Source organism: Monopterus albus, unplaced genomic scaffold (assembly GCF_001952655.1).
Source record: "Monopterus albus unplaced genomic scaffold, M_albus_1.0 scaffold121.1, whole genome shotgun sequence".
Taxonomy (NCBI): domain Eukaryota; kingdom Metazoa; phylum Chordata; class Actinopteri; order Synbranchiformes; family Synbranchidae; genus Monopterus; species Monopterus albus.
In genome coordinates, this window is record NW_018128001.1 from 1,944,129 (window position 1) to 1,957,431 (window position 13,303).

Consider the following 13,303-nt stretch of genomic DNA (forward strand, 5'->3'; position numbering starts at 1 on the left):
GGTTTTGTTTGTCTCTGGACTGACCCTGCTCATCTGGGCAGCAGCAGCAGGTTTTAGCTGAATGTGTACATTGACAGTCTGTATGCTGATCAGAGAGCACTGCAACAGAAACTCATAGAGACTAGAAAGTAATGGTTCTCTGTTCACATACTGCACATTATTATCTGCTTCCTAAGACAAGTAGCTTTGAACATGTTCCTGAAAATGGTGTAGCTTAGTGCTTCTGCAGGTTTTCTGTTGGACTCAGTCTGTTTTTGGTGAATATGTGGACATAATATGTGACATGCAGGGTGTTATATGAACAAACACTACTTTTACTTTGTTGTGCTGTTATAATTTTTATTTCATGAGTAATTGTTCTGCTCAGTGCATTAAACAAGTGCATGAGTGGATTTTGTGGATGAGGTGAGAAGATGGTGTGACTGCTGGAAGAGAAACTGGGTCTGAGTGGGAGTTTACACCAACGTACCACTGAGACTGTGGAGTGATAGAAGATGCATCATCAGAAGACTTAAAGGGCTGTGGAGTCATGCAGACTTGGTGTTTTAGACCTGGTTGGTTCTGATATTCTCTGGTGTTTCAGAGTTCAAAATGTAACAGAAGGAAAGAGTCTGAAAATTGTTCTCAGAGGTAATGAGCCGGATTTTTTAAATTGAACATCATATTTACAGACATAAAAGGCAGTGAAACCTGTCTACAGAACCCACAAAGGACTGAGCAACAAAACATACACAGAATAATATTTGAACAAAACAAACATAAATAAATCAATTGAAATAAAAATTTAAGAAATAAAAAAAGTATATAACCAGGGGATCACAGTAAATTATACTGACTGATTGCAGATAAAAGACTCCTTTACTACTCATGCAACCCAGGGATTTTCAGTGTGGATATTTCATAGCTAAATGCAGCTAAACAAGGTTGCCTTTTACTCCATTTACATTTACGAATATAATATTTTGCCAAAATGATAAAATTATTGACCAAGAATTCAGAGATACACCAAACTTGTTGTCTTCTATAGCAAAAGGTGCTAAGAAATCAATTTTGGACCACAGCCTGTCATTTACACATACCCAAAAGTTAAATGTAAATAAAATGCAGAAATTGTTCCAGATTGGCATATTGTGTGGAGAAAGGTTATGCTTGAACACCAGTTTCCAGTATTGGAGAACTTGTCGATAGAAGGCAGATAAACAAGGGCAACTTACTGAGTTCAAAATCACAACTTAAAAGAAATTTAATTCCCACAACTTTTTAAAAAACACATTTGGAATCTCATGTCAAATTGAATCTCTGTGCTTCATAAAGCCTTGCAACCATTTTATTTTAATCATCCCATTCATGATATCAAAGTCAGTAACTTTCTGTCCCCCCTTTTTTATGGCATTTTAACATGTTATTTGTCCTGATATAACAGCACTTATTTCTCCAAATAAAGTTCAGGTTAACTTGGTTTATCATCTTTAGCATTCTAGATTAAATAGCTAATGAGTATGCTGGATAAGCAAGCCTGGATAAACTTTGTCTTTGTACGTACAACGATTGGTCCCTCTGCAGCCAGCTGCTCAGTAGTGATTGACCTTTGTCAATACTTTTTCCAAAGTTGCACCTTTCCCTAAATTCCTCACTTTTTCCAATATTGAGTCCTAGATATTTAATTTCTTTTGTAACAGGGATACCATATAATGATGCTGAGGGATGACCATGTATTGCCACTAATTCACATTTGTTAACATTTAAGGTTAACCCTGAAGCTTTGGAGAACAAAACAATCAAGTTATGAGCCAAAGGGATTTATGATTTATTTTTAGTGTGTGTGTAACATACTAGGTCAAATAAAGTTGAACTACAAATATCAACTACTTAGTTATCACTTGTAAAATTTATAATAAGAGAGTTGCAGTATGAATTTGGATACCTAGATGGCCACCTGTCAAACCACTTGTCTGGTGACAGATTAAAATCTCCACCAACCAATACATATTTAGTGGGGTATGTAGATTTTAAGTCTGCAATTACCTCTGTTCATTTCAACAGAAGTTCTTTGTTTTCTTTTACGGCACTATATCCATATACTGACCATAACAAAGAATGAATTATCAATGTCCATCGCTACACCTAACCAATGCCCTTCTGTATCTGCAACATGTTAAACAAGTTTACCAGGAAAATTATTAAAACAGATGGCCACGCCTCCTGAGCAACTGGTCCCACGACTAAATAGCATCAGGTCTCCCCACTGAGTCTTCCAAAAGGACGAGTCTGAGCTGCATGAGTCAGTGCCTTGAAGAAAATAGCAGTGTGACTTCTGTCCCTTACAAAACATAAATACAGCTTTCCTCTTAATACTGCAAGCAGGATTATTGTGTGGGATCTGATCAATAGCTGCACAGCTGGACCTGTAGTTTGACCTGAGTATTTATGTAAGAGTTCAGACTTCAACCTGCCTGTTTGAACAGCTGTCACTTCAGCGTGTGATTAATCATACAGTCTGCGAAACAAAACGTACTGTTTATTCTGTTTGAAGCTGAAGAAAAAAAACGTGGCTTGACCAGTAGGTTTTCATTTAGCTTCAGTCAATAGGCAGGAGGAGTTACTGGTGTTGATACTGTTGTTTTTCTGAGCTCACACGGCCAGATCATAACAAGGACTTTGATATAAAGACGTAAAAAAACACTTATATTAGTTTGTCTAGTGGGTTGTTAGGTATGACAGAAGATTCAGATCCTGGGGTCACACGAGGAGGAGGAGGACGAGCCTTTAGCCTTCCCTCGAGTCATTACAAAGTTTCTTATTTAAGATACTCGGAGCACCGTGCAGCAGCAGATTTGATCTGATTTAATCACGTCAGTGTCTTTTATTTCCTCAGGATGGGCGAATAATAAAGAAAAAATATTATCTGTGTAACTGGAGCTGAGCTGGAGTCAGACAGTCTTCCTCTGCAGAGTTTTCAGACTGAAGCAGAAATTGGTTTGTAACCAGATAACGGGCACTCACTGAGACATCGATAAACTATGGCAGGTTTTAGTTTGCACGTCCTGTCTCAAATCAATAGGAAACCACCCAGTATCCCAAAGTCCATCCAGGCTCGCTGCATCAGACTCAGCTGACGGCCTGATGGTCACCAAACTGTCCTGGTGAGCTCGGAGCTCCAACGGCGTCCACGTGTCTCAGGTAGTGACTGATCAGCTGAGCCTTACTGGTTTTCAGTAGAGCAGTTGTGAGGTTCAAGTCTGGCCATTGCCATCTTGGCAACCCTTGACTCCACCTGCTAGGTCAAATCTACAAATGGGCAAAGAGGCGGAGCGTGAGTGGAGCCCTGTAGACAGCTAGCGGCCAACTACCTATGGAGGGACCATCCCGCCTGTCACTCAAAGCGACCACACCCTTAATTAATGTGCAGCTTTTAGTCTCAGTATAATTTAAACAGGTGAGAAGCCACCCTAAAATGTCCCCAACAACCGTAAGAACTCTGAACTCTGCCTCTTTATGTCTGATCCGAGTACATGACAGTGGCACACCTCACTGTTTACAATCCAACATGAATGTCATTTATTATGTGACTTTACGTTTCACTGAGTCCTGAGTGTTTTTGATTTTTCATGCTGCACAGAAACTAATCCTTCCCATTGTGGCCTTTAAAGTTAAGATATAAAACAGAAGACGTCAGAGGACGATCAGAATAGTAGACTGTGAATTCACTAATCAACTAATTAATTGTGTCAGATGATGCAGTGCTCTGCAACCTTACCTTTTGTGGCTCAGGAGGTAGAGCAGGTTGATTCCTGGCTTGTCCAGATCAAGAAACCGAACCCCGAGTTGCTCCCGGTGATAACACCGGTGTGTGAATGTGTGAGCGTTTGGGAGTGCAAATGGATGAATGGCCAAGTAGTGTGAAAGTGCTTTGAGTGAGCTGCATTGCATAGAAAAGCGCTTTAAGAGTAAAAGACCATTTACCAGGTCAGTTGTCAGTATCAGTGCGACATCAGACTGTAGAGACACAGCAGAGGAGTGTAGTGGGTTAGGGTTAGCTGTCCTGACCTGAACCCTGTCAGCACCTCTGAGATGACCTGGGCTCTGAATGGGAAAAAATCCCATTCAACATCTGCTGAACAGACTGAAAGAGCAGTGGAGGCTGTCCACATACTTTTGGCCACATCCTTGTGTTTCTGACTCCGTCTGGAATCTGGACCTCATTTCATTTTTCTGAAATATGAAGCAGCAGTGGATGTTGGTCTCTGGTTGCATTGGAGAAAGAGGTCATTGTGTGAAGTGTACTGTAGACATCTGATCTGTGTCTCCCAGAATATCTGAGGGCTCAGGTCACATGTTAATCTGGTCTTTCTGTTTCCAGACCAACAAGGACCATGGACCAGGACTCACTGTAAAACCCGGAGAGGTGGACGTCTATGTATAATATATATGTCCAGTTTCATCCTGACAAACAGCATGACCTCTGACATCACCTTCATTCATGTCTAAAATGCTGCTAGCGCTCCCTGCAGGCTGCACTCTTCATTACATTCCCACTATTGTGTAATTTGTCTGTTGTTAGTGAGACGTTATCCTGTTGGTGGCGCTAGAGGAAAGATCATGCTGTGATTTCAGATTTCATCATTACCTGTTGTTGTCTCTGTCCTCTTGTCTGCAGCCTCAGCTTATGCAGATTTGCAGCAGCACTGGTCTGAGAGCATCCACAGGAAACCATCCCCAGTGTCCAGCTATGTCTCCCAGCCCGACTACATGGGAGACGAGGACGAGGACCTCATCAAACCCAAGAAACTGGTGAATCCTGTGAAAGCTTCAAAAAGTCACCAAGAGCTTCACCGAGAACTGCTGAGCAGCTACAGGCGGTAAGAGGCGACTATGTGAGGACATGTGGTGGGAGACAGTTTGATACCATTAGAAAAGTTTGAAAGTGAGAACAGTTTTTGAGAAGTAGGAATTTTTTCTGAAAGTCAGCTTTCTTTCTTAATAGTAAAGTGTGGCGATGTGCTGAAAATGAAAGTAGGGTATTTTAGCAAAATACAGGCTTTTATTTTTTAGTCTGAAGGTACATTTTTTAAAGTTTTGTTTGTTTGAGATCATCCTGTAAAAAATGACCCCTTGAGTTGTCTGTGCAGCAGGTTGTTAGACCAACAGTAACAAGTTATATGGCGACTGCCACTAATCATGGTAATTATGACATGAGCAGGAGGAAGTCGGCTGATGTAGCACATACAGTAGGGTACATCCCAGTTCTCCATTTAACCGTTCCTCACCCCTCGTTCAGTCTGGAAGGCATTCTGGTCTGCCATCTTGAAAGACATCCCGGGCTCTTTTTACTGCTCTGAGGAGTGAGGAGGCTTCTGGAGGAGCCACAAGCTCATCCAACTGACACACTCTTTATTGGAACTTGGCTGGCAATTGGGTGCTTCAGATGAAGGATCAAGGGAACTCAATTAATCAATCACTATTTATCTATATAGCACTTAAATGCAACTAAAAGTCAACCAACGTGATTTACACACAATAACACAAATTAAAAGCATGAAACACACAATGTATTAGAAAGTTCAAGGATGTCTCGGGTCCCTAAAATGTGATTCCTCACATCTTATGTGGGCGGGACTAAGACACAAGTGAGGCAAATGTGGAGGCAATTACTGTAAGGGATTGAGGTTTACCCATAGAGCCACTATGTCTGGCTGGCCTGGGTGGGTGGGTCAGAACACACAGGACTTTCCCCCAGAAGGCCGGTGTTTCATACCTGTGTGAAATGCAGTTTTTTTAAGTCTATGGCAGTTCCACAACCATGACCTCGTGTTTATTGTAGCTGTAGTGAGGAAGGAGATTTTAGCCCAAACCAGGATGTTTCTCTTTTGTTCCTACATCTGAGTTGTTAGTGTGCGTAAACCAAATGAAATGGTGACTGTTCTATCATCGTAACTGTGTGTTTACGACAGTTTCCATGACAGAGGTCCAGTACGCTTGCTGGTGGTATGTATGCCGTGGTAATGTTGGCACAGTTCACCACAGGAGTGCTGTTTTAAGAGATGCTGCTGCGGGTAGAGACAGACCACCTGCATTGGTCGGTTAGGTTGTAGGCCTGGATGGGTGTGGCCACAGAGGATATTTTCTGGGACACGAAAACATTTTAAAAAACAACAACATTTCCTCTTGCTCTGAAACTGGGGATACCGCTTAGGAGTTGAAGTCGTGTTTCAGAAGTGGAAAGTGATGACATGTTTATGGACAAACACGCTGTAACCAAGCATGTCTCCATAACAATGAGCAGAAAGCAGAAAGTCTTCCCTGAGAACCTGCCGTCCGCTCTGACTGCACATCAGGACTCTGTGAGCAGATGGTCCAGGTGGCTCCCTGTTATGAAAATTCTGTTATTAAATATGATTTATGTTATTTAATGTGTTTTAAACTTTCAGAACAGAGCCATGTGAGAAACTGGCTGTGTAGGCCTGAGGGATGTTTTCTATCTTTCATGTGAAACTCTCTGTGCTGTGATAAACTCGACTACAGAATGTTCCAGATGAAGCGAGACACAACCGTCAACTGTAGGATAAGCATATGTCCCAGTATTATTAGCGTCTAAGTCATGTTATCTGTCTAACTACAAGTAAAGTAAATTACTTAAAAAGATTCCAGTGACTTTGTTGCTTCATTAAAAATTCTTTTGACACTCCCGTCTGACCAGTCAGAGCAGCATTTTCTTCCATGACATGAAGAAAACCGGGTGTTGCTGCTCATCTCTGAGTCTGTGTAAGTCTGAAGAAATGAGCAGACGCTGCTGAGCAACAGGCCTGCTTTGCCGAGGATGCTGGGAAAGTTTTCAGCCCATTCACTCCCACTGAGCTGTAACACTGAGACTGACTTTTCTCTGTAGTTGTATCATTCAGGAGCGACACTGAGGCTGCTGCTTAAATCCACTGAAACTTGATTAAAGTCTGAAGAGGTAGCAATACCCAGAATAATACAAGCGAAATACTCCAGATGCACTAATAAAGTTAGACAGGTATATGTATAATTCAAATTCTCAGCCCTACAAAAAGAACACACTGATGTCAGATATTAAATGAACAAACACCACGTGTCTTTGTGTGGGTTTGTGTGTACTAAATGTGATTTACATGTGAAATTTCTGAAACATTTTTAGTGCTTATCTCTGTATGATAGCTCAGATGTGAAATGCAGTTCCAGGTGTACAAGCTGACAGGTCATTATTTTGTGAGGGTCTATATCTTATAATGTGTAAAGACAGAGTTGTGTTACTGAAATCATCATTGGAGACATATTTGTTCACTGACTGTGTAGCTAGAACAGACTGCCCTCTGCTGGACTGGACACAGGCACACACGTCACTCTTGTTTCACTCAAACACACTTTATAAACACACACACACCCTGGAGACATACAACACAAACAACAAGAGCTGCTGTGTGTATTTATGTTGTATGTATTTGGACAGGAGCGGGGGCAGTGTGGAGGTGAAGCCGGAGCTGCAGAGGGTCCTGGAGACGAGGAAACGAGATCAGCTGATCCAACAGAGGAAACAGGAAGACGAAGCTCGGAGGAAGATTTCTCCTCTGGAGGCCGAGCTGCTCAAGAGACACAAGAAACTGGATGAGGTAGCCCACCAGTGAATGTAGATCTTTTAAAGTAGCTGATATAAAGTACGTAATGTCACATTAACAGCAAACACACAGTCCAGTCAGTGGATTCTTCACCTGGAGAAAGTTGTTTAAGTTAAGTTAAGACCCGCTGTTGCTAGCTGGGCTAAAAGCTGAACGAAGTGGGCTTGTCCTGATGAGCCACGACGAGTTGCAGTGACGTCAGCCAGCGTTGGGCATAGCTTCAGATGTTAATGTTTTGCTGTGAACATGTCAGTGCTTTACAACAGCAGTAGTTGGGGCCACCACGTCATCCAGAGGACCAGAGAAATCTGAGACAAAACAGAGAGTAACTGACACAAGAGAGCCCGTCTGTAGTTGGCAGACCTGCACCACAGTGGTTCAGTGATCACTGCACATTGGTGGCTCTGCAGCTGTCCTCCAACAATGACAGTACAGTTACATCTGATCCAACAGATGCACGCTACTAGCTGGAAACACTGGACCTGATTCACATGCGGCTTTGGTTTCAAGACGAGACATGAACCAGCGTCACTGATGTTACGAGCCAGCCGTGTCATGCTTTCTCTCACATCTGTGTCTGTCTTTGCCTTTCAGCTGGAGAAGCAACAGGAGAAGGATCAGGGCGAAAACCTGAAGGCTCCAGAGTTTGTCAGAGTGAAGGAGAATTTAAGACGGACGTCTTTTCATAGTAAGGAGGAGAAGGAGGTGTAGAGACAGAGCTGCTGTCCTCTACAATACTGCCCACATTTGCAGGACAAAACACTGAGGACACACAGAGGAAATACTGGGGGAAGACTGAGGACACAGAGGAAACACTGGGGACAGACTGAGGATATACTACAAACAGACTGAAGACACTGAGGAAACACTGGGGACATGCAGAGGAAACACGGAGGACAGGATGAGGAGACACTGAAGAAACACTGAGGACACAAAGAGAAAACACTGGGGACAGACTGAGGATATACTACAAACAGACTGAAGACACTGAGGAAACACTGGGGACATGCAGAGGAAACACGGAGGACAGGATGAGGAGACACTGAAGAAACACTGAGGACACAAAGAGAAAACACTGGGGACAGACTGAGGATATACTACAAACAGACTGAAGACACTGAGGAAACACTGGGGACATGCAGAGGAAACACGGAGGACAGGATGAGGAGACACTGAAGAAACACTGAGGACACAAAGAGAAAACACTGGGGACAGACTGAGGATATACTACAAACAGACTGAAGACACTGAGGAAACACTGGGGACATGCAGAGGAAACACGGAGGACAGGATGAGGAGACACTGAAGAAACACTGAGGACACAAAGAGAAAACACTGGGGACAGACTGAGAACACACAGAGGAAACACTGAGGAGAGACTGAGGATACACAGAGGAAACACTGAGGAGAGACTGAGGACACAGAGGAGGACAGATTTTGTAACACTGTGGACACACTGAGGACACACCGAGGAGACACATAGGAGACACTGTGGACACAATGAGGATACACAAAGGACACAGAAAAGAAATAATCATTTTCTCAACTGATAACGATTCTGTAGCCTAAATATTCTTAACCTACAAGGTTCATGTCTCATAGTTACAGAAAAGAACTGATAATAATGATCAATAAAACAATCAATGATAATTAAAAACTATCCTTGCATGGATGTGTAGATAAGAGAAAAGACTTCATGACTACGAGGCATGAAGTGTCTCTGACTCTGGAGCTCAGCGGTTGCGTTCACATGAGATCAGCTCCTGACCACACACGGGACTTCTCTGACTGTAGAAAAGAGGGTTCCTCTTTACCACAGAACAAAGCGGATCTCGTTTTTCCTAATTACTGTAAATACTTCATTCATTTCAACAATGCACTGAAAAGATGCCACCTGACCTGGACTTGGGCCAACGGCTCGGACTGGTGGAGGCCACCGTACATGAGACCCTTTAATGACTGATAACCTTTATTTAACCAGGAAATAATTTGCCCCATGGAGACCCATGGAGACCCATGGCGTCCTGACGAACAAGCCTGACAACAAACCAAACTTGTGCCTAAATCTCATGCTTGTCTGAAGGTTGCATGGCAGATGCATGGACAGGTCAGTAACCCAGGACTGGCATGTTTCTAACAGGCCGGGGCCATGTGTACGGGAACACGCGGCCTTTGGCCTCAGTATGATGGGAAATAATTTAAATTGTATTAGAAATATGGTCTGTCTTGAAGCCTTACATTCAGTCCATGATTTATGTTTGAGAACCAGTGAAATCTTTGTGAATTTTGAATCATAGCGCACTTTAGACCATGTAAATAATTGTCTGTCTTTTAAAGCAACTGTTGAGACTTCGACTCAGTGAAATGTGTTGGGGACAAATAAAGGACTAACCCTGCTACTGTTCTGCTTCATTATTCATAAAAACACTATTTTAGATTTAATACGGAAGCATGTTCTTTTATTTTCTTTTGTGACTGTAGTATCACTTGGTCCCTGCCAGAGTCACGTATAAACTGAACACAATAAACATGCACTAATTGAAAATGAGTCTGGCTCAAGGTGACCAAATTTTCAGGTGCTGCCCTTTGACATATTCTGATCCTAATCCTTTCTTTATCTGTGTGGAGCAGACTCATTAAACTGAGAGCTAAGGAGGGAGAGGTGCAGACGCCCCCAGAGATGTTTCAACATAAAAATACTCAGGCAGAGTAATAATTTGTTTTTGATGTTTTTTCACAAAACCCAAAGTCTGTAAATGTTTGGTGCCACTCACCCAGGGGCCAGAGGTAAAGATGATTAAAATCAAAGAAGCAAATAATAAAAAGAAAGCTAAGAATTCTTCACATATCTTCTCCTCATCCAGCAGAAATCCAGATGCCTGTAACAGAAACAGCTGGATAAAACCAGATGTTTCCCCTGTCACACTATGTTTCAGACGGGACCCTGATGGGACTGACTGACTGTGAGGTCATCAGTGCTGCAGGTATGTCCTGGTGTTTCCTCAGAACGACCCATGTTCCAGTAACATCTCTGGATACTGGATCATAGTGACTAATTACTGTGTCCATCACTTTAATGCTGCAGCTGGTAAAGGTGGAGCTGATGGTAACTACCTTATATACTTATACTGGGAAGTACTTTCCATCCTACTGGGTAGCTGGTGGATTTCCTACTGGGATCAATAAAGTCTGATGGTTCTACTAGGTTTGGTTTGATTCATCTGATTCTGGACCTGAAGTTATCAGGTACATGTAGTGTAGTAAAAAGTACACGGTTTGTCTCTGACATGGAGTCACGGGATGAAGGAGCAGGACATGGAAGCACTCAAGTAAAATACAGACAATACAAACGGGAGAGTGAGTGTACTGCCTTTGCAGCAGTAATGACATGTTCTGTCCACCAGGTGTCACTGGCTGACGTCAAGTGACATTACTGGATCAGCGCGCTACCGGAAGTTCTTTCACATCAACAAATTTTTAAGTAGGCTGATAAAATTATCAAATAAGCAGGCCTACTTAATTAATACCTGTACACCTGAGTTATTACAAACAGAACAATTTAGCTGCCGGTCGTGAAAAATAAGAATAAATATGAAGAATAAAATATTTTGTGATACTTGGATAAATATTGCATTTCATTTTGAAAAATGTCTTAATTTAAAAAATGTATTTGATTTTGGAATTAAAACATTTATTGATTAAAAAAAACATCTCTGATGTTCACTATTTGACTGAACTGAAAGTTTCATCATTAACAATCTCACACTGATCCTGTTTGTCTTTTTTTATCTTTTCACTTTTTCTCCTTTAAATGTTTTATTGTATTATGTAATGCACTTTACCTTTCTCTCTTGTATATAATCGTGCTAATGAAATAAACTTGCTTATCTACCTCTGTTTGTAGTTTAGTCTGTCCACCCCCCATCGTTTATACCACCACTTATCTTCTAGAGGAACAGGGAGTGGGGCTGGGGCATAGGAGGTGTTTCGGGTGGAGCCAGTCCCAACCGACGTTGGGTGAGAGGCGGGGTACACATGTACACAGGGTTGTTTTAGTTTAATTCAATTCCATTTTGATTAGTTGATTTGATCTCATCATTTTAGTTAATTCCGATGGCCCACGTATACACTGTACTTTAATGAAACCTCTATCGGCGGATGAAGGTCGTGACATGCTGCTGTAGCACAGAAATTTCCCCACTGTGGGATCAATAAAGTACCTACCCTACCCTGCCCAATTGAAATCTCTGGGCCTTAGTTCCGAGTTTTTGGACTTGTGGTTTTATTGTGAAATGTGCCGGAAAATGTACGTGTGCGCAGCCTCTGACTTGACGCCGGTGCAGCTGCCGCGGAGCCACTGACGCACAGTCGAAATTGTCGCCTGCGACTGGGACCCGGCGCTGCAACCGCCTCGCACCGCGGATCATTGTTTACCCCGTATAGAGAGGCGGACACAGCGGAGCCGCCGACGCGGTTCCATCGTCTGAATGTGAGGAATAACGTCTGAATTGGACAGGAGACGGTTCTTCCGTCGAACAAACCGAGCGGGAGTCGAGCGCTCAGGGGATCGATGTGATTTTTGGCAGAAAAGTCAACCGCTTTAAAATGGCAACCGCCGCCCGCTCTCGGGGCCTGTAGACCGAGAGTCAGGTAAGACCCGAACCCTAATGCTGAAACACTGCTGGCTGCGGTAGTACCGGGTTCCGACGCGGTTTCTCCACGCAGAGGGAGAAGTTGCAGTCGGTTCCCTTGCTATAGGACTGCGCTGCGAAAAGGTCACGCCAAACTCCATTAAAATTTCTGACAATAAATATATCCCGCCCACTGGCAAACTTTGGTTTCTGCTCCAATGTGAGAGATGATTGGTTGCAAATCGGTTCGGTCCACAGGTGAAGTCGGCCCGCATCCAGTCCGCCTAAATGCAGCTGATTGCAGCAGGCTTTAGTTAATCTTTTAGAAGCGGTTCGGCTGCTCGACACCGCATCATCGTGGCAGGCTGTGGGTGGAAAACACCCCGGCAGATGCACAAACCGTAGCGATATATGAAGTTTTCAGTGTTTGAAAAGTAAGTACGGGTTGTTAAAATGGTTGTGTTCCTGTGTGAAGAACAGCACCGCCGCTTAAATTACACGTTTGTCCGGAGCGGATGTTGGCAGTGAACAAGACCACGTTAAAGTGCCAAATTTCTGAATCCAGTTCGGCTGGATTGTGTGGCCACTGGGTAGCAGCTGCAGCAGGGGCAGCTGTCAGAAGAATGTTTTGGCACATTTCCTCTAATACAGTTCTCCCATTTACTTTGTGACCAGTGACGTTTGTCACCAGTTTGTGCCTCTGCTTCATAAAGTTTTTATTCCCCAAGTAAAGTGTAAATATTCCGTTTAATGTCCTTCATACACGGCCACATCCATTATATTTATCAAATACTAAAAACTACATATCACGTCAGCTTGTGTTTGTGCCGGGGTTTTTGAAAGCAACAACAAACCAGCTAAAACTAGCAATAAAAATGCTCCGTGACCTTTCACATTTTAGCGTCATGTTCTATGACGTCATGTACACCTGTCTCACCGGTGCATGTCCTAGCTTGGTTTTTTGATTGTCGTGGGATGTCTTAAGACTTATTCAAATGTTTTGGCTGCCAAGTGCTTGCTCAAGAGGCATTTGTTGGT

At 42.9% G+C, this 13,303-nt stretch overlaps 2 protein-coding genes across 4 annotated transcripts in view; both read left to right on the top strand.

The window, feature by feature from the left end:
- LOC109966910 (protein FAM107B) overlaps positions 1-10,030 on the top strand; it is a 19,160-nt gene extending 9,130 nt beyond the window's left edge. For both annotated transcript variants that reach the window (XM_020612150.1, XM_020612151.1), the window contains 3 exons: positions 4,658-4,859; positions 7,469-7,628; positions 8,229-10,030. In XM_020612150.1, the coding sequence (XP_020467806.1) occupies positions 4,658-4,859; positions 7,469-7,628; positions 8,229-8,345 (479 nt within the window). In that variant the 3' untranslated portion in view covers positions 8,346-10,030. The remainder of the gene's footprint in view (positions 1-4,657; positions 4,860-7,468; positions 7,629-8,228) is intronic.
- A 1,862-nt stretch (positions 10,031-11,892) lies between these two features.
- pik3c2b (phosphatidylinositol-4-phosphate 3-kinase, catalytic subunit type 2 beta) overlaps positions 11,893-13,303 on the top strand; it is a 53,061-nt gene continuing 51,650 nt past the window's right edge. Inside the window, exon 1 of one of the 2 annotated variants that reach the window (XM_020612134.1) lies at positions 11,893-12,284. The gene's annotated coding sequence lies outside the window, so the exon portion shown is untranslated. The remainder of the gene's footprint in view (positions 12,285-13,303) is intronic. The other variant, XM_020612132.1, reaches the window with a different exon arrangement.